Source organism: Paramormyrops kingsleyae, chromosome 4, assembly GCF_048594095.1.
Source record: "Paramormyrops kingsleyae isolate MSU_618 chromosome 4, PKINGS_0.4, whole genome shotgun sequence".
In the NCBI taxonomy this organism is placed as follows: Eukaryota; Metazoa; Chordata; class Actinopteri; order Osteoglossiformes; family Mormyridae; genus Paramormyrops; species Paramormyrops kingsleyae.
In genome coordinates, this window is record NC_132800.1 from 24,100,946 (window position 1) to 24,121,699 (window position 20,754).

General features: G+C 41.9%; 1 protein-coding gene across 4 annotated transcripts in view; it reads left to right on the forward strand.

Moving 5' to 3' along the window:
- LOC111854324 (nucleolar protein 4) overlaps window positions 1-20,754 on the forward strand; it is an 88,683-nt gene that overhangs the window by 49,646 nt on the left and 18,283 nt on the right. For 3 of the 4 annotated variants that reach the window (XM_023832197.2, XM_072710918.1, XM_023832198.2), the window contains exon 8: window positions 4,016-4,207. The exons of the other annotated variant lie outside the window; for it this stretch is intronic. In XM_023832197.2, coding sequence (XP_023687965.2) covers window positions 4,016-4,207 — 192 coding nt within the window. The remainder of the gene's footprint in view (window positions 1-4,015; window positions 4,208-20,754) is intronic. 4 annotated transcript variants of the gene reach the window in all.

Sequence of the window (20,754 nt, forward strand, 5' to 3'; positions counted from 1 at the left end):
TCTATAGCAGAAACTGACTTGTGCACTCGGGATACAGGGATTAAACAAAAGCTCTGTTTTGTTTTGCAACCAGATAAAAGTATTTGCTTGCAGGCAGATGACACAGTTACTACATGGCTATAACAAGGAGCGTACTCCACCAATTCCTGCTAGGAAAGACCTGTAGTGCACATATACGTATTTATTTTAAAGGTCCTCTTCAAGTCTAAAAAACGTGTTGTTTTCTGGTTTTAAGGACTCTTTGCAGATGCTCAGATTGACCTTCATCTGACATGCTTGCAACAGCTACCAAGGGTTGGAGAAAAAGGGGGCAGACGAGTTCTTGGGGCTGGGGGCTGCTTAAAAATTGGTCCTCAGTGGACTGGGGATCAAACATAAATTGTAGCTTTTGACTGGAATTATGTTGTATGCAAAATGATTTATCTAGTACATAGAGTACAAATAGTATGGTAAGCCATGTTTATTATCTATAATTAATTTGTTTTTGCTTCATGTACTTGAAACCATTGTGTGTGTTGTGCATTTTCTTATTAGTCAAAGGGCTTTTATATATTTTTAAAGCTTTTTGTGATTTTCTGGAGATTTTCCTTTAAGAGCATTACTGTTAATTGCAAAATCCTACATGTTTAATGAAATATTTAATATCCCTGGCTGTCTACGATGGTGCAAGTAGAGAGATTAAGTCCCTCCAAGCATTTTTCTTTTGCTTATTAACCTTGCATCCGTTGTGTGTCAGTCTCTGGCCAGTGCTGCCACTTACAGTAACATGTAAGGTGGCTCTATTGAAAATACACTTAAGGTACATTTCAACCTGAATACATACAGTACCAGTCAAAGGGGGGAGGGGGGAAGCACAGCTACAAACACACAGAACAACTACAATAACTGACTAAAGAACTGAATGAGGGCAGCCACTTAAATCTACACAGCTAACAAGGGCTAACGAGGGGCAGGTGTGGACCATAACCAAAATCAACCAATCAGTAAAGACAGGGGACAACAAGAAACGGGGAATAAATTACAATTAACAAGCACAGGAAACTAAGGAGCATTAACATTAAGGGCTATCGACACTAGGAGAGACTAGGGACACAAGTATAAACAGAACATAATAATGCAAGGCACAGGCAGGGTAGACCATAGACCATGGGTCACAAAGAAAAGACATTTATAAAAATGCCAGATACTAAGGATTAAGTAACACCAACATATTAAGTAAAAGGAGAGGCTGGCCAGAAACGAATGAGTGGAGGGCTGTCAGACTCTGAGCCACACACTCAAACCCATTGAGTTTTGAGGTGGGCCAGGGAGCAGGGAAACACACTAGGAAAACAGCAAACAGGATGGCCAGTGCCACCTGCTGGCCCAACAGGGAAAAGACACAGGGACAGGATTAGACAGACACCGGCAGGGGACTGTGACCAGACAGGCACAAACCCTGACAACTGGTTTGTACTGGTAGTGAGAGCATTATTATAATTAGGTGCTGTCAGTGGTGACCACACGGACAGCGCTCCCCCAGTCTGGCCAGTCTGACACAGTGATATAACTGATGGAAAACCGTGCTAAGCTCGCCGAAACCTTACAACCAGTAAATTGTCAAACTTCCCCCTGGTAATCTTACACCTTTCATTCTTTTCATTTTTCATGTTTCTCTGCCCCTCTGTGTACTCGTCAGTCCAGTTGAGAAAAATATTTCTAAATCTTTTGTGTTTTGCTCCATTAATTATATATTCCGCATGACTCCTGACACTTTCACCCACTTGATGGTCTCTCTTCGTAGGGCAGCATGGTCATTCAGTAAGTAGTGATGGTCTCTCTTCGTAGGGCAGCATGGTCATTCAGTAAGTAGTGATGGTCTCTCTTCGTAGGGCAGCATGGTCATTCAGTAAGTAGTGATGGTCTCTCTTTGAAGGGCAGCATGGTCATTCAGTAAGTAGTGATGGTCTCTCTTCGTAGGGCAGCATGGTCATTCAGTAAGTAGTGATGGTCTCTCTTCGTAGGGCAGCATGGTCATTCAGTAAGTAGTGATGGTCTCTCTTCGAAGGGCAGCATGGTCATTCAGTAAGTAGTGATGGTCTCTCTTCGTAGGGCAGCATGGTCATTCAGTAAGTAGTGATGGTCTCTCTTCGAAGGGCAGCATAGTCATTCAGTAAGTAGTGATGGTCTCTCTTCGTAGGGCAGCATGGTCATTCAGTAAGTAGTGATGGTCTCTCTTCGTAGGGCGGCATGGTCATTCAGTAAGTAGTGATGGTCTCTCTTCGTAGGGCAGCATGGTCATTCAGAAAGTAGTACTGTCGCCTTTTGAGTTGATTGTTCGAATTGAACTCCCTGAGCTGTGTGGGCTTCCTGTCACAGTCCAGCAACATGTAGTGGGGCCAAATTGGCACCACTAAATTGTTTATAGTGTTTGATTGTGTGTGTGGCTTTTGCTGGACTGGCATCCTGTCCGGAGGGCCCTCTGCTGTGCCTCCCAGGATAGGCTAGAGGGACTGAGTGACCTTGTACCGGAAAGACAGTTGGAAGGTAGATGAACGGATGGGTATTCATTTAATAATTCGACGCTTAATTTCAGTTAATAAAATAAAAGATTTGAAAATGGAAAAAGGAACTGCAATGCACTTGATTTGTTTCAGTGGAGACTCTGCCCTTATTGGAGCTATATATATATATCCAGGAAATGTGACGTTTGTCAATGGAATCAGGCAGAGAGAGATAAACACATGATGAGGCCTTAACGCCAATGTAAATATTATTAGGATTGTGATTATTCAGATATTTTTGAAGAAAACAGAATAATGGAATTATTCATTAGAATTAACCATCTGATATATTTGTATCTATAAATATTCATAACGATTTACAACTTAAACAGTTTGTTAATTAAACATTAGAAATGTAGTGTAGCTTTTTCCTGCAGTTTAAATGTGATTTAACCATGACCAGGTAAATGCAGCTTCTGCAGTACAGGAAGGTCCAGTCTGCTGCAGATTAAAATGAATGATGGCTGGAGCATCCTGCTCTGGTCTCCATGGTGACAGAAGGGCTGGCTGAGCTTCTGTGGTATGTGAACCTTCCCTAAGCCTGAGCTGTTCTCCAGCGTAAGCTACACATGCCTAGTAGAGGTGTGCCAGACGCTGCCACCTAGTGGAGAACTTTTACAAATCCGTTAATGGGACGCAACGTAAGCTTACATCCTTGTGAGAGCAGGTTCACATATATCCCTCGGATATTAGCTTAAATTGATGCATTTTGAACAAGACATACAATAGGTTTCAGAATAGCCTTTTTTTTTTACTTGGCCTGAAAACATTGATGAGGAATCATAGTGTGATTTCCCTGTAGGTGAAGCATTTTTCAAATGACTAAAATGCCAACTTAAACAGCTTGGCTAAATGCCCTCATATAGTTATATAACTAAAACAGTAGTTTACATGAGGGAGAAAAAGGAGTTTTTATTATGGGTACATGTTTGGTAAATTTGCATGATTGTATATTAAAGTTTGCGCTCCCTTTATTAATTGTATATAATTCAGTGTCATGGCTGTTAATGGTTTTCATTGCTTCAGAAATAGTTTAGTGTAATTCATGGGTATTAGATAGGTTGTCGGTCATTCCGCCGGTTCACTAAAGCAGTTCTGAGGCTCTGATGACAGCTGATGTACGAGACGCTTGGGTGCAAGGGTGTAACTTTGGGTTGAACATTGCGGGTGGGGTGGGGTTGAGGTCTCCACCCATTTTGGAGAGTCCAGGGGCATGGATTGGCCAGTTACTGGGGGGGGGTTACAATCCCCCATCGCCTCGTAATTTGCACCCACGCCTGGGTGTTTACTCGGGCTGATACAGGGGGCGCTGTAGCGTGCATCTGCAGTACTATCTGTATCTGCGGGGAGGGCCTCTTAGCCGAACGGTGAAAACAGGTAGGAGAACTCGGTCTTACTGGGAAGACGGCGGCAGGAGAATAGAGGAGAGCTGTCCACCAAACCACTGTCTTCTGTCTCCCTCTCGCTTACAGATGTTTGTCAGGCTGTTTGTAGACGAGAACTTGGACCGCAATGTCCCCATATCTAAGCAGCCCAAAGAAAAGATCCAGGCTATCATTGAGTCATGTAGGCGCCAGTTCCCTGAGTATCAGGAGCAAGCGGGGAAACGCATCCGCACTTACCTGAAGTCCTGCAGGAGGATGGCCAGGAGTGAGGCGGATGTGGTGAGTGTCACAGCTGTAGCGCCCATCTGGGCCCCCACACCCACACACTGCCCAGTGTCTCTGTTTCGTTTTCTGTTCCTGATTTTTACTTTTGTGTCACAGTGTTAGTGCTGCATTTTTTGGCGTAACAAAGGCAGTTTAAATGTATTGTTACATCCATCCATCCATCCATCCATCCATTTTCCAAACTGCTTATCCTTCTGGGTTGTGGGGAACAACCCAGAAGCTACAGGCACGAGGTGGGGAACAACCCAGGGGGGGGGGGGCAGCCCATCGCAGGGCACACTCACACACACCGTTCTATATCGTTACATATAACACATATATGTGTATTGTCATATTTTCTCACATTCATGATGGAAAAAAACTGAGAATATACTAATTTTACTGTTGTATTTAATGTCCAGTATTAAATAATAAATGCGTCCTCTAAGTCAGTGTTTCCCAACCCAGTCCTCGGGGAACCGCTGGATAGTCCACGTTTTCGCTCCCTCCCAGCTCCCAGCCAATCAGGAACCCCAATTACCTGGTACAGGGAGCTGAGAGGAAGCAAAAACATGGACTGTCCGGGGTTCCCCGAGGACTGGGTTGGGGAACACTGCTCTAGGTAGCTGTACTTAGAAATTGTTGAAAAAAAGTAAGCTTGAGGTGTGGATATTTTCAAAAAAAGAGACAGCTTGATTAGATTGTTTCAACTAACAACTTCTAACCAAGGATAAAAGAAAATATATATTCTTAAAACACTGTCTTAGCTGGTACAAAATCACAATTTATTCTTTTAAAAAACAGTTTAAAAGTTTAAAAAGATGAATAGATTACGTTAGTTCTGTGGCAGTGTATTTTAGTGCAGATTATCTTTTTCAATATTTTAAAGTATTTGCCTCAAAACACATTTATTTATATAGTCACATTTTAAAAGCGCAAAAGCTAGTTGATAACTTTCAATTTTCAAGCTCAAACACATACTGAAACACTTGTTAATAAAAATAATTAAAAACAGCTAATTAAGAATTGGAGACATTGGAGTAGGACCTTTGTAAATTTGTCCATTCTTTACTGTAAATGTGCGTCTGCTTTGATAAGACAGCAAGTTTTTCCCATATAGTGAAGATTTTGACTGGGATGTGGCCAGATGACTTTTTCATTTGTGGACTGAAACTGATTTTTGTGAAGGATTTATTTGTATTTGGATCAATACATTGTGATTTCTGAAACTTAACTTACTCCCGTGGAGTCTGCTCTGACTAAACCGTTTGTTGCTTTACTGCTCAGTTTGTGAGAGTGGTCTGATAGGTATTGCTGTGTACGTGTACTTCACTCTTTGTAATCAATCACTTCGCTCCATTTGCCTTGGAATCTTTTTCGCACCCTTCATGAAAGGATCTAACTGTAAGTAATTCAGACTTTCTTGGAAATTACACAAAGATAAACCTTGCTGCTTTGATAGCTGATGGACTCCTGTATGGATTTCATGCTTTTTGATAATCAATTTGTCATGATTTGTGAACTCCGTATGCACAATACTGAATGAAAGTCAACGATTTCTTGTGATAAAGAAAACCTTTTTCACTATATATACACACCATCAGTAGTTCCAGCATTTAATAGAGCACATTATGAATTGTGAATAATTTCACAATGCAAAGTACAGCTCCAGCCAGGGACGAGTTCTTTTCGGATGTGGAGCTGCACATCCCTTGCACATCCCTTGGGTTTGTAAGACACACTCGCTCGTGTTTTCTTTCAATACGCCTTGATGCAGAGCGCAGTCTGCAGTCTCGTTGGCATGATTTTGTGTACAAGTGCATGAAGTATCCATCAATTTTTAAAGCTTTTCTGATGCAGACGTACAAAAAACAACCTCGAACTACTAGTGTGAAACATGTGGGAACACCACCACTGGGATGTCATGTGACGGGTGGATCTGCCAATTAAAAACACTTGTGTTTGCAAAGCTTGCCACTTTCAGGATTACAGGGAAGTGGGGCATGGTTCATTAACTTGAAGTGTAGCAAAACAACTATCTACTGTAGGTTCCCAAAAGGAGGTACCTCAGCACCCTGGAGGTGCTTTCTGAGGTCCTTTCCTATCCTTGTATCTGAATTGTGGTGCTTCTATTAATTTTTTATTTGGGACACCTCTTCTGATTTAGTCTTAAAAAATAGAGAATGTGAACTAAAATGGACAAAAAAAGTAACTCCCTCCATTTCTTCTCATAATCCCCCAATGAACATCTTTGATCTTGTTTAGGATACACCTGCCATAGTTAAAGAGCTTTCACACTGCTAGAACTCTTTTTTCTGGAACCAGAACCTTTTTCCAGAACCAGGGACTTTTGTCATATTCACACCACAGGAACTTTTTAGTTCCTTAGAGGCAGTTTCAGAACCCTTTTCAGGACCTACTCCAGACTAGGGCTTTGTCCAAATTCAGGGGCAGCGTCCTTCTAAGGCTGCATTCGAAGACCGAATGCGTCACGGCGGCGTGAGCAGGCTGTCCCATCTCGAAGGATCCATCAAACGCAGTCAGAAATGCGCCCTTTTTTTCCTCACTCTGTGAAAGATGCACTCAATGGATCTTTCACAGCCCAACATGTTCCAAGATTGACTGCACAGGGGTAAAGTGGGAGTGTCCCAGCTACACGACTGACGGAGTGGCGGTTCGTGACTCGAGGGTAAGGGTGGGAACAGCTGGTGACGCAAATAGGAAATTATCCGTAGGCCAGACCGTCTCATTTGACAACACTTTCTGTTAGACCTCTGAAGAATACAGCCTACCGATGCTGCACCTTTGTAAACTGCGTCCTTTCAAGGATGCCGCCTCTGAATTCGGACACCGGCAACAAACTTTTCGTTCGAACACACACTCCTGGGGAGGCACTTACAGGATAGATCGTTGATTGGTTGACGGCAAACATTGGCACTAACATGTAAGTTATGTGGAAGTGCAGCGAAAAAAGCAGAGCAAAAATTGAGCAGATGGGATTATTTTTGTATCTAAATTACATTTAATGCATCGATTAATACATTTTTTTGCTTGCATCCCCACATTTCTGCATCAGAAAATTCAATTGCCGGAAGTGAAGCTTGCCAGGCTGCGTCCCGTTTTGATTGTGATTGATCCCCCCCCCCCCCCCAATAACTAACGAATAACTGACAAACAACTGACTATCCTCCTTTGTTTGACGTGGTGGTGTAGTTTCATATTAAATTATGCGTGAAGTTTAACCTACAAGCCTTTTGTGTCTCCCATACTTATTTGACATTACGGTCCCAGTTCCTCTTGTGTGGTGTGAAAGCGACAGAACTTGGGTGCGAAAGTGACTTTAATTGTACAATGATGGCACGTTAAGAGTAAGCAAATCAAGCTATAATTCTTGTTAAAATTCAATACAGACAATGTCACACAGACACTGACAAAGGTGCAGCTGAAGCCTGAGAGAAAGACCTCAACAAGAGGAGACTGTGAATGAGAGCCAATTCCCATCGGTGATGTCAGTGTGTTGGTTCGGATACAAAGTGAAACCAATAACATAGTTACCTGCAAATGTTTTACTTACGCATTCCCCACAGAGGGTACACGGAGTTGCATAAACCCCATATTATACCTAAAAATTCACATTTGCAGGTGAAGTGGAGTAATGAACAACATAGGAAGTGGTTTACTTAGCAGAAGAAAATACGTCATTCATCATATGGACAGATGAGTCATCCATCACCATGTTCTCAAGTAGAACATGAGTTCATGTGTGACATATGCTGCGAGGTTCTGGAGAATTTGCGTCGACGTGTGGTGCAATATACAGTGAGGCACCAGTCCCTTAGAACGCAAAAAATCCGGGGAGAAATGCTAAGCCTTTTCTAGCGATCACATTCATCATACGGTAAAACGTCTCTGGGCTGATGGGTGTCGAGTCTGACGGTTTCCCTGTCCACAGGGCAGTAGTGGTCACTACATGGTTTGATAAGCATGAAGAGGATATAAAATATATCCCATGGCTGTCCCAGTCACTAGCTTTCAATCCAGTTGAATATCTTAAGCGCAATGTCTGAAACAATGTTCTTCATCACTGCCAGCAAAACACCAAATGATGGAGTATTTATTGGAAGAATGGTGACGCGTCCCTACAGTGTGGGACCAGCCACTTACAGAATGCCTGTCCAACTGCATTGAGCTTAAACACTTAAAACACTTTATTATCGGCCTTTATTTTGGTGAGCAAAACATGGCTCATTAAAACTTGAGAAAAAGAGAGACTTCTGAAAGAAAGAGGGGGTAATGCATATTACAATAACACCTAAAACAGAAGAGGAAAGGTATATTGCGCACAATGTCACTATATTCCTATCTAGGTATACACTACGCATGTCCTTTAAATAGAACGTGAAGTTAAAAAGACAGGTTAAAGGCAATTTCCAGGTATTTTCTTGCTTGTCCAAAAATGCTTATTTAAAACAACAAGTGTAGTTTGTAGCTCTCTGTATTACGATTCTGCGTTTTTGATCGGAAGGTTACTGGTTCAGAGTGATTTCACCGTTGGGCCCTTGAGCAGGGCCCTTAACCCCAACTGTTCCAGGGACTGGCGGAACCTGCTCTCTGATCCTCAGCTGTCTGCTGCTTTGGACAAAGGCTTTTGTACAATTTTCTATACAAATGTAAATATGTACAGTATGTTAGATACAGCAGCTTGAGACTGAGTGCTGTTTTTGTTGAGAACCCGAGAGTGATGTGACGCCTGATCATCCTGGATCAGGCACGACACGAGAAAATGACCATTCTGCCTGTATGGTCCGCTGAGCCAGAAGGTAAACAGAAACACACAGTCATAATCGTCAGAGACAGAACCAAAGGGACATCTGGCAGCTGAGAGAGGTACGCAAGCGCCATCCCTCCGTTTATTAGTTAATTGGTGGTAATTAGCTCTTCAGTGGGAGGATGGCGGCTAAAGGTCACGCTCGGGAGAATTGCATATGTCCTCACGTTGTCCTCCAGAGCCTCTTGCTTTGTTGTTGAGTGGTACAGGGTATAATCTGCGCCATTCCGAGCTGGTTAAGGGAGGGAATAGCGAGCAGAATGCAGTTCTCTGAGGTGATTAAATGGCAGGGCTGCCTCAAGAGGTGCAGTGTGGCACATCTCTGGATGCATCGACCACGTTTGCACATCCACTGGGTGTGTGTTGTCTTTATTTTATAGGGTTTAATTGGTATAGTATGACTCCTCCAGGATTAAATCAGTTATCTGCAGAATCATCAGTGTACTCTAAAAGTAGTATCACACCATAACGACCACAGAAATTCAGCAAAATTACATCCCACAAGTCTTTTCCCCAAGTCTAATGAACAAAGTGTCCTTTGTTTATGTAGATGTGCTGAAATAATCGGTCCAGTATAATAATAGGTCTTATAAAATTAGTGTTTCGATTCCGCAGAAAGGTTACTGGGTGGTGAAGAGCACCTGTCCTGCCTTGGATCTGAATGGGGGAGGGAAATTATGGAGGACACTGTGTTTACTTACGATGGAAGTATGGAAGCAGTGTCTCAGCGAATGCAAAGTGCATAACTGATCTATTTCCTGCTTCTATGGACTGGTTATATGCTGTGGACATGTCTCTTCTGTGGTTCCTCCGCTAGTCGATAAAAATTCTACGTCATTTCATGGCTGAATGGCTAATAAACAGGCAGCTGTTGTTCTTTCTTAGACTGGCTGAAATGCGCTAACGTTAGCAGTAGCCGAGTCCCTACGCTAACATCGGCAGGAGCCGAGTCCCTACACTAACATTGGCAGTAGCCGAGTCCCTACGCTAACATCGGCAGGAGCCGAGTCCCTACACTAACATTGGCAGTAGCCGAGTCCCTACGCTAACATCGGTGGTAGTCGAGTCCCTACACTAACATTGGCGGTAGCTGAGTCCCTACGCTAACATTGGCGGTAGCCGAGTCCCTATGCTAACATTGGCGGTAGCCGAGTCCCTACGCTAACATCGGCGGTAGCCGAGTCCCTACACTATAATGACTTTTTAGGAGTAAGTGCTGCTTTCAGGAGTTCAGGAAACTTTTAGCTGACTTAAACGAAACTCTGTGTGTGTAGAGTTTTCAGGTTCTCCCCCAATAGCAGAGCCGGAAATCATACTGGGGGGGAGGGGGGGGGGGGGGCGGCAGAAAAGCAGGTGGGATAGTCCCATAACAATTCACACGGCAGCGATATCACATTTCATATATTTTTTTATCACTTTTTAAATGACACGTGGTGTTATTAAGACCAAATGAACAAAGAACAATCTATTTGCCTCTCAGTAGCCCTTTCCCTCTGATCGATCTAACCACGCACACACATACCTGTCAGACACAATCGCTTTATCATATTGTATCGCTCACTGTGAACGCTGAATGGGTGGGCCTCAGTTTCATCTGGGTGGGCCCAGGACCAACCCGACCCACCTGTGGCACCACACTAGTCCAAATACAAGCTAAGGTCAGCTGAGCGCCAAAGTATCTGCAGGTGGGAATGTGTGTGAATGGGGAGTTTGCCCTGCAATGTCGCCTTGTGCAGAGTTATTCCTGGTCTTAGGGCCACCGCCATTGGGATAGACTCCAAACCACCGTGACCCTGTATGGAACAAGCAGGTCTGGAAAGTGGATGGAGAAACATGTATGCATGCTGATGTAGCTGACCGTAAATGAGACTCTGTTACAGGTTTTCCTCTGGTAGTGTACTGTTAACATGCTGTTAGAAAGGTGTTGCTTTATTTGGCAGCCTAACTAGATTTTTTTTTTTTTCTTGTTTGATGTAAGTCTCCAGGCAGGATGGCAATCGAGTGGAATGGAAATGGAAAGAGAGAGAGAGGGCACTTTATTTCGGGGAGAGGGGTGGAAATTGGCTTAAAAAAATCAACAGGTATTTTGGGTTAGAAGAAAAAAGAAAAACTTGATTCAGAAACGGCCAATAATCAGCGGGGGGGGGGGGGGGGGGTCTTGGTATCTCGTCCTGTGCGGTTTTACTGGGTGGGGAGAGAATATAAACCTCGGTGCTTTACAATGATCGGGAAGAAGGGAGAGCCAAAATATTAGTGAAACATTCCTGCCCCCATAAGACGCAGCCATTCCCAACAGGTCTAGGGAAGGGGGGGGGGGGGGGGGGGGACATTGTGTATTAGGGATTATTCAACGTGGTGACATATAATGTTACATAATATAATGTTGTACTACTTAAGTTATCATGTTACATTTCAATGTTTAGATGGAAATTGTGTTACTCCCTAATTGTATGCGACTGTCAGAACGTGCAGCCGGCTGAAGGAAGGCATTGCAGTTGATTCTCCATGCTCTCCCTAGATAATACGGTGATGTCAAACCAGTATTCCATATTTCTAAAAACTAATCTCTAATTATCTTTTTTCTTCTTGTTTTGATGTATGACTATGAATCAATCTTGTCATTCCTCTTAGATGCACTATATGTCATACAAAGACCTTTTAATATATATTTATATATATATAGTCATTTTACATAATTTTATGTTGGTGTTGTATCTTGCCATTAATTATATGTATATATGGCAAGATACTACATCATTCTTTTTAATTTACAAGATCTGAAAACATTCATCTGAAAGCATAAAGCCAACGCATTCAGAAAGTGAATGGGAAAATAATAAACTATGTGGCTTTATTGAATATTCATCCCAGTGTTTATAAAAAATAGCCATTGTTTGCAAAAAGTCAGGTATGACCGTTTGCCCTGATGATGCAAGGAGCTAACTACTCCATTCATGTTCAAATGAATGAGGGATAAGTGCAAATCCTCCAGTAAGTCTCCTATGTATGTCAAGGAACTCCCTAATAGACAGGGGTAGAGTAAGATTTTAAATAAATATCCCGTAGAACACCAACAGGGACCATCATTAAGAAGTGGAAGACACCACCAGGACCTTACGTAAACATTATTGAATTGTGCTGCTGCTACTATTATAGCTGATATGGCATAAAGAACATTGATAAAGCCATTTGTCCATAATGCTGTAGGCAGCTTGCTGTATGGTTAACCCAGTGGCTGGGCCTTTAATTTGATGTATTCCTTCTTTTAGACATGAAATCAGAAGAGTGCTAAAGTTACTGTTGGTCTGCTGTACGGTAATGAAGAAAAAAAAGAGAATAAAATACAGAATATTAGCGTAAAACATTGTCGCAAGCATTGTCACACTTTCTGGGGGAGAGACTTAACATTGTCTTGACATGGTAAAAGTAACAGGGTGATCATGTGAAGTCAGGGATGCCGGCGGGGGGGGGGGGGGGGTTGGGGGGGGGGGGGTGTTCTAAGGGCCCCTGGGTGACTTACATAAGTTAAAGAATCTCTGTTTAAAGTGATAAAGCGGAATAGAAACATATTTGGAATGGAAACATATTTGCCATATTTATAGTACTTTATCCCAACTAATTTTGTCGCCAAGATTTCAAAATACCATGATATACAATATTATCATGAGTACGCCCAAGCCTAGATACAACTTTACAACTCTTCATGAAAGTTTCTCCATTTCACCACACTGCTGAAATGTGTTTGTTGCATTACATCTGCCCTCTGCTGGTCCGGTGGAATATTATTGCTGTACAAATGCGCCGACGCATGTGGCAAGCACACGTAAGTCTGCACGCACAAGCGCGCACAGACCATAATAGCATGTGGAAAAGTAAAACATGAACTAGGCTTGACACATCAGCATTAATGCTAGATGGTGATATCATTATGCGCAATTTTGCATGAAACTGGAAAAAATGCTACCGATCGGTGACAACTATTTTTATTACCAATTATTATTAACGTTATCATTTGTATCAGTTGTTGCAGCCCTCGTTTGTATAGCTTGCCTGTTCTCCATGCGTCACAGGGACTTCCTCTCACAGTCCAAAGCCATATTGTTATGCTGAGTTCCCAGTAGTTTATTTGTCCTACAATGGACTGGCATCCCATCCACGGTGTACCGCCCCCTCATGTCCCTGTGCTGCCTCGGATTGGCTCCAGGCCCCCATGTGACCATGACTAAGATAACCGGTTAGAAGATGGACAGGGTATACAGTTTATAATGCTTTCAAGTGATATATTAATGCATTTTATTTCTGGTTAAAAAAAAACTTTTGCAGTTGTGTTTTGTATCATTTCATGGAAGAATGTGATTGGACACAATCTGCACACGCAGACGGCACAGTGGCTACTCTGGATCCGATAATGGTGCAAAGCGCGTTAAATGTTGTTCCACGTGCTGCCAACTCAAAAGTTAACAGTTGTAGCAACACATATATCTAACGAGCATTGCTAAAAATCAGCAAAAGCTGCTCGTTTTTGTTTCTGCAGTAGCAACTGTGTACGTATAGTCTCTGTTTTTATTTATTTGTCATTACTCTCCTTTTCCCCTCTCCCTCGTGTGTTGCTCTTGTCTTGTTTATAGTCTCTGCACTTCAAGTCTAGTCACGTAGGTTTAATTCTCATTTTAGCCATATACACAGTATACAGACAAACGAAACAGTGTTCCTCGGGGACCAAGGTGCACACAAACAAACGCACAGAAACAACACAGGACTACGCAGTGCAATGCAGAGGACGTGACAACATGCAGTGCAGTTGGCAGTAGCAACAGTGGCAACCATGCTGGTTTGCGTGGATATTGAATAAATAGTATTATTGCAGTGTTAGTATTATTAATGATCTATTCTAGAATATTTGCTGCATTGCTTTTAGTGCCTTAATTCATGGTGTTGCTAAGGTAACATTTTGCTTGAGGGGGCACAATGTAGCAGTACACTGTTACTTAATGCATTAATTAACCAGAAACTACATGTTAGTTAAGAACTGATCCCATGTTTGTTCATTATTAATCAGTTATGACTGTTCAGGTATTTCATGATTTGTACTTGAGTAGTAACTGAGTAACAATTACCCTCAAGTAAAATGCCCTATAATAGTAATGGCTGTAATGTGAATGAATGTGAATCTGTCAGTAAAGCTTAATATGATAGAAGTTAAAAGAAAATGAATTTCGTATATTTTAGCAAGATAATGCAATTAAGATACTGAATATTACTTTAAATCTCCATGTAATAAGAATATGTATAATCCTAAAAGCAGTGCTAGTCACAGATGAATCAGAGAGGAAATCAGCCAATATGAAAAACTGAGTTTTTGCTGGAAGGCGTGTAAACACTGAAATGAAAGGAAGAACAAAAGTGATGCCTACACAACGGATGACACAATCATCACGACAGCGTCGAACTTATTAGGTTTCTGAGTGGAATAGTGGAGATGTCTTTGACATCCTCACTGTGACCCTGCATGGATAAGCAGTTACGGCAAATAAATTGATGGGTGACCCCCCATCATTGAGGTGAAAGTGAGACTGGCAGACACTTGTGGAGCAGTAGAGACGTTCTCCAACCTTATCTCTGAGTCATGGGGTAGGATTACTCAGCCTGTTTACACTACTCATGTGCACATATATAAATACCTATAAATACGGAGTTTCAAAACGCTTAAGCATGAGTGATAGCTGCAGTTCCTCTGTAACATTTTACTGAAAGGTTGTATAAATCCTAAATACAGTTTTTCTCAGTTTCTTTGGCACATCTCATGAAAAACAACATTGCCAAGGCTGTATGGGGATTTCTCAAAACTTATGCGGACAGCACAACAGTACAGTTAAGCTGCAGAAAAGCCGTAACTCACCTAAAACAATTAACTCATGTCTCACAACAAATAAGTCTATTAGTAAGTGATTAGTAAGTGCCACCTAAATGTAACTGGAAATGAAAAGTACAATCAACATTGTTTTAACCATGAGAGTCAAAATGCTTAGACATACTGTCAAAATATCAGTGTAAGTCTGCACCTCCTGAAATACCATAAATTTCCCACTTTTTATTACTGTCACTGATTGATCGGGTTTCTTTAGCAAACATTTTTATCCAGGTGAAAGATACCAGTGTCAACACTGCAAGGCTCTACGTTGCAGTGCGTGAAGTTCACTGGCATGCACATGCAGATTCTTCATAACTTTACTGAAATGGTCTCAATATGTAACACATAACAAACAAAAAAAAAGTTACACAGCACAATATAGCACAAAAACAGCTAAATGACAACAAAATCATGTACTGTGGGAAAAATGCAACAATGTGGTTAGACTGCAATTTGTTGAATATACTCTTGAATCATTCAATTTGGGCATTGCTTTGCATATGGTTACTTACATGATGATTACTTACAGTAGGTCAGGGGTGCCATTAGGCCTATTTTAGGGGGGGTTTAGCCATGATAATCTCTTAAATATATCCTCACCTGATATTTTGATGCTCATTCTTCGGCCCTCCTAGTTTAGATTACACTACCTGTATCTTCCTAGTGGCAAATCGCATTGTCATTGTGATTCCTACTCAGGTAAGCCAAGTGTAACCCTTCCATTTACTGCAGGGGTGCCCAACTGCAGTCCTGGGGGGCCGGAGCCCTGTGTAGCTTAGCTCTTCCCCTGTTCCACCATAAATGATTCAGCTCAGGAGCTGTGTGGTAATTAGCACAAGGAGTTGAATCAGGTGTAATGTTGTGATAATGCGCTATACAAAAATTAATTTGTTTGTTTGTGTGTTAAATGAGGGGAAACCTAAAAATGTGCAGGGCTCCGGCCCCCCAGGACTGGAGTTGGGCACCCTGATTTACTGTCTTAAACAGTGAAATCTTCTTTAGTTGCCAGTTCTTAACGTTACAGAAGAACCCTCCATTAATTAATTGCATTGCAGCTACATAAAGCATCACAAATCAGCATACAGTATTATACTGTGGTAACCAAACATTAGAATTATCCTAATCGGGCACTTATAACAGCCCCAGAAAATTTTGTTGGAGTTGCATGAATTGAGATTGCTGCTCCAGTAATTTTATTTTTTGGACACCAGAGGGAGCTGTAGTAGAAAAAAACGGGCACTTTCTGGGCTATTTGTTTGTTTGTTTGTTCCTTTATTTCCACTCAGCATCTGAAACATAATGTTGGCTCGGCACCTAGACATTGATCTCTACTGTCTGTATGTTAATTTCCCTTTATTTGATTTTTAAATTTAAGTAGCCAAACACAAATTGGTGTTTCAGCTCCTGTCTGCACACTGATTAATGTAAACAATGACATTTGTGCTTCATACTAAAGCCTGATCTGTTTTATTATTATTACTTCATAATTCTAATTGCAGCATTTATATGCTAGTAATATTTTAAATTCCCTAAACCAGTGTAGGTTTGAAATACTGTTTTTAAACATGGTATATTTTCAGTCTGATGAACTGCATGTACGTTTTCCAGTTTCATTGCAATCACATTATTATGACTATATTCCTGCCTGAATATTTCCCTAATACAACTATATTATGAATATCTGTTTCCAGTGCAAATATAACAAACTACTTTTCCATCCTTTTAAATGATTTATGTAATTTTCCCATGTTTATCTAAAGTTCCAATTGTACTACAATTTTATGGCTTCCATGTGGCACAACTGCTGAAGTTTTCACTTCACCGCTAATTAGCGATACTGACATATCAGTAAGGGGAGAGTTACTCCTGGTTCACTGGCTGACATATCAGTAAGGGGAGAGTTACTCCTGGTTCACTGGCCTCCAACTACATCCTTTTGAAGTTGCGTCTGTAAAACACACTGAGTTATACCTCAGTCCTTCCCTTCCTGTGTGGTTTCTGGTAGTGATTTTCCCTCCAAATCGGTCTCCCTGCTGCTCATGTGTCCTGTCGATAATCATCTGTGAAGTTGTGGGTGAATTAAAGCCCACAGAACAGATGCCACATGCCTGTTGAAATCATTCTGTAAAGAATATAGGAGTATGGGAGGTGTCTAAGGAAAAGACTTGCACTGAACTCACAGCAATAGCAACACCGGATAGCGCAGAGGTAAAGTACTGCACTTCAACTAAAATTCACAGAGGGGATTTAAAAAAAAATAAAAAATTCAAAACCACATTTGTATAGGATGGATGGCATTGTGCTTCAGTGTTCAGCTGTACAGTTCTAGGGTTGGAGTTTACATGTCCTCTCTGTGCTAGGTGGGTGTCCTTTGGGTACTGCAATCTCCTCCCACACTATGGAAACTTGCAGGGGGGTGTGTTGGTGACTTGCCTATAGTATATAATTGTGTCAGTGTGTACTGTACCCAGTGATGGATTGGCACTCCATCTGGAGATGTCCCTTGCCTTGTGCACTATGCATCCTGGAACAAGCCCCAGGCTCCCAGTGACCCTACACCGGATAGGAGGTTATGGAAGATGGATGAATGGATGGATATTTCAAGAGGCCATGTTAAATATTTAAATTGCATGTCACCACAAGAGTTTAGAGCACTGTTTCTGAACACTGCAGCTCACTGGAAGCTTCTTGTCTTCAGACGTCCGCATTACCATTTCTTTTAAGACAAATTAAGGTGGATGGGCAAAATGGTAATTTAAATTACAAATCAATATACAACATATCCAGTATCCCATAGTTATATTGCATACAAATGACAAATAGTACTATTAAATGACTAATGACTATTTATTTATTTGGTTTGGTTCAGATTTGCTTTCCAAAAGCTGGCCGTGATAAAATGAATTTAAATAATGAAGAAAAACCTGAGAATGTCATTTGTTTGAAATGTTACATTAAAGAATATTGTCAGAAAAAGGAAAATGAGGCCGATTTTGTTTCATGCATATTGATGAATGGGTCCATCTTGCTATTAAAAAGGGTTTGTTATAAAATGTGCTGCTACTGCTTCTCCATATTGTAATAACAAATCAGTATGGATGAATTCATTAATTAAAAATCCAGATGCAAATGTTAATGGGCTGTAATTTCTGCAAACCGGTGAGATTGGTGAAATACAGCAAGAACAAGCACTCAAAGCTTATTATTAATTATGCGTTTTTGCTGTTCAGTTAGTTCACATGCTGCTGATGACTGCCGATTTATTTCAGTAGTATTTGTAGTACCTGTTGGTAGGGTTTATAGTACCTGTTTGCCTTATAAATGTGTGCACATAAGAACAATGGACTTCTTAGCCTGTAGGCTTAAAGGCCTGAAAAAGACAACCACAGTATTTTTGAGAACAGTGTAATTGGTAGATCACAGCTATTTTTTTTTCTTGGGTCATTAGCCATTTTAATCAACGTAATGGAGACTTTTATGCACTTAATGCACTGATCACATTGGCTACGGACAGAAAATCCTTGTGTTGCACCGAAAGAGCAGCTGCCAAGTGATTTACCAGACTTGGATGAGATTATAAAAACTAAAGAAACCTGGGAAATTAATCTTTTTTTTTGATAACATGAATCAATGTAGTATTCTGGCAAGATTTACTTGAGTGCTATCATTTTTACTGAGGTCTGTGTTTTCTACTATTTTTATTTGTTATCTACAAAATCAGAATTCAGAATCCCATCACTACAGTTCAGTTTTCCATGTAAGTACAAAGATTAGTGAGCTTGATGAGCCATTCATTATCATCAAATGTTGACTTTACTTCTTCAAAGCAGAAAACTGTATAGGAGCTACAGCTCTTTTTTAGAGCGCCATCCTGTGGCTGCTACAGTTGAGTCAAGCCCTTAACCCGGTCCTGCTCCTGGGACTGTGCCCGGTCTTGCTCCTGGGACTGTGCCCGGTCCTGCTCCTGGGACTGTACCCGGTCCTGCTCCTGGGACTGTGCCTGGTCCGGTCCTGCTCCTGGGACTGTACCCGGTCCTGCTCCTGGGACTGTGCCCGGTCCTGCTCCTGGGACTGTGCCCGGTCCTGCTCCTGGGACTGTGCCCGGTCCGGTCCTGCTCCTGGGACTGTGCCCGGTCCTGCTCCTGGGACTGTACCCGGTCCTGCTCCTGGGACTGTGCCTGGTCCGGTCCTGCTCCTGGGACTGTGCCTGGTCCGGTCCTGCTCCTGGGACTGTACCCGGTCCTGCTCTCTGACCCCCAGCTGAGCTCTCTTGTAACTCACTTTGGACTAAGCATCTAGTCAATAGGCAAAAATGTCCTTAATGATTGAATCGATAGACATTCGAGAGGCTAGAGGGTCCAGACTCCTCACGCCCCGGGGGGGGGGAGTATCCCAACGTGATACTGATGGGAGTGTGATCTGACAGTAATGCTATGGGTGATTGGATTGATTATCCTGTGTACAATGAACTTATTAGTCAGAATGAACTCAATAATAATAACAATTAGAAGAAATAAACTATTATGTTAGGGAGCAAAACATACCTTAACAGCCGTAATATACGTTAATAAACATTTTATGATTATACGATTATAATGTTTGTTTTTAATGTATATTAAAGCTGTTCATGTACGTCAGGGTGTTAAGGTATATCTACAGTACATGCTGCATATAAATGAACATATAGTTCCGAACAAACAAAGTTGAAAGACAGTATGCATACAGTCGCGGAAAAAATTAAGAGACCACAGGACAATGTTTTGTTTCACTCATTTCTCCATTTAGGTGTCTGCGTCTGTGAATAATATAATATTTAATTTTTTTTTTGCAAACTGCAGCCTGGTTCTTCCCTGTTCCTCATTAATGAAGAGCTTCTTCCTTGCTTTAAGGGACTTCAGTCCTGCTTCTAGGAGCCTGATATGAACTGTCCTAGCAGTGCACTTCACACCTGCATTTAATGTTTCCCCTTCCTTTTGAAAGTCACTTTGCTGTCATCCTCCGATTCATGAGACACTCCTGGACGGTCACCTCCGGCATTAGAAAGTCACTTCTGCCCTCTACCTGGCTGGTTTCTGGTCGTTCCCAGTGTCTCCTGCTGCCATACAAATGTTGAACCTGGAAGCATCCTGCTGCTCAGCGTATCCTTCTGCCAACAGAACCAGGATTAAACCAGGATTTAAAAATGCAGATTTGTTTAAAAATATAGAGCGGTGTCTTATTTTTTTCCGCGGCTGTAGTCTAAACAGAGCGAACGTATCGTACAGCACACAAATAACTGATATCTAAAAATCAGAATGTGATACTAAAAGTCATTCAAGATTAGACTAATACTTATGTGCAGATAAATTATGTACAGTCAGACCAGAAAGCTCCCGACTGTTTGGTAAAAAGACGCGTTACGGCTGTGGATGGCCAGTGGCGCACTGGGAGGGGATGTTATGGTGTCTGATGGTGGCAGCCAGGAACGATCCCCAGTAGTGTTTTTTTAGAACACCATAGTGGGATGAACTGGTGGTTAAAGGCTCTCCAGTGTAGAGCCCCCTGAAGCGAAACGGGCAGAATTGTTCGTAATATTGTCCAGTTTTGCTAACACTTATTCTCCAGTGCTGCCTCCAGTGGCTTCGGGGTCAGTGGCGTGGAGCTGACGTTCCTGATGACTTTCGTCAGGCGTTTGGCATCGCCTGGACCGAGGACATGTCCCCAGTAGGCTGCAGCGTTGAAAAGCACGCTGGCCACTACAGCTGATACAAACGCACACAGCAGCTCAGAAAGCAGACTCTGCTCTGGCTTCTCTTGTACAGTGCTGCCGTTTGTCCGTCCATC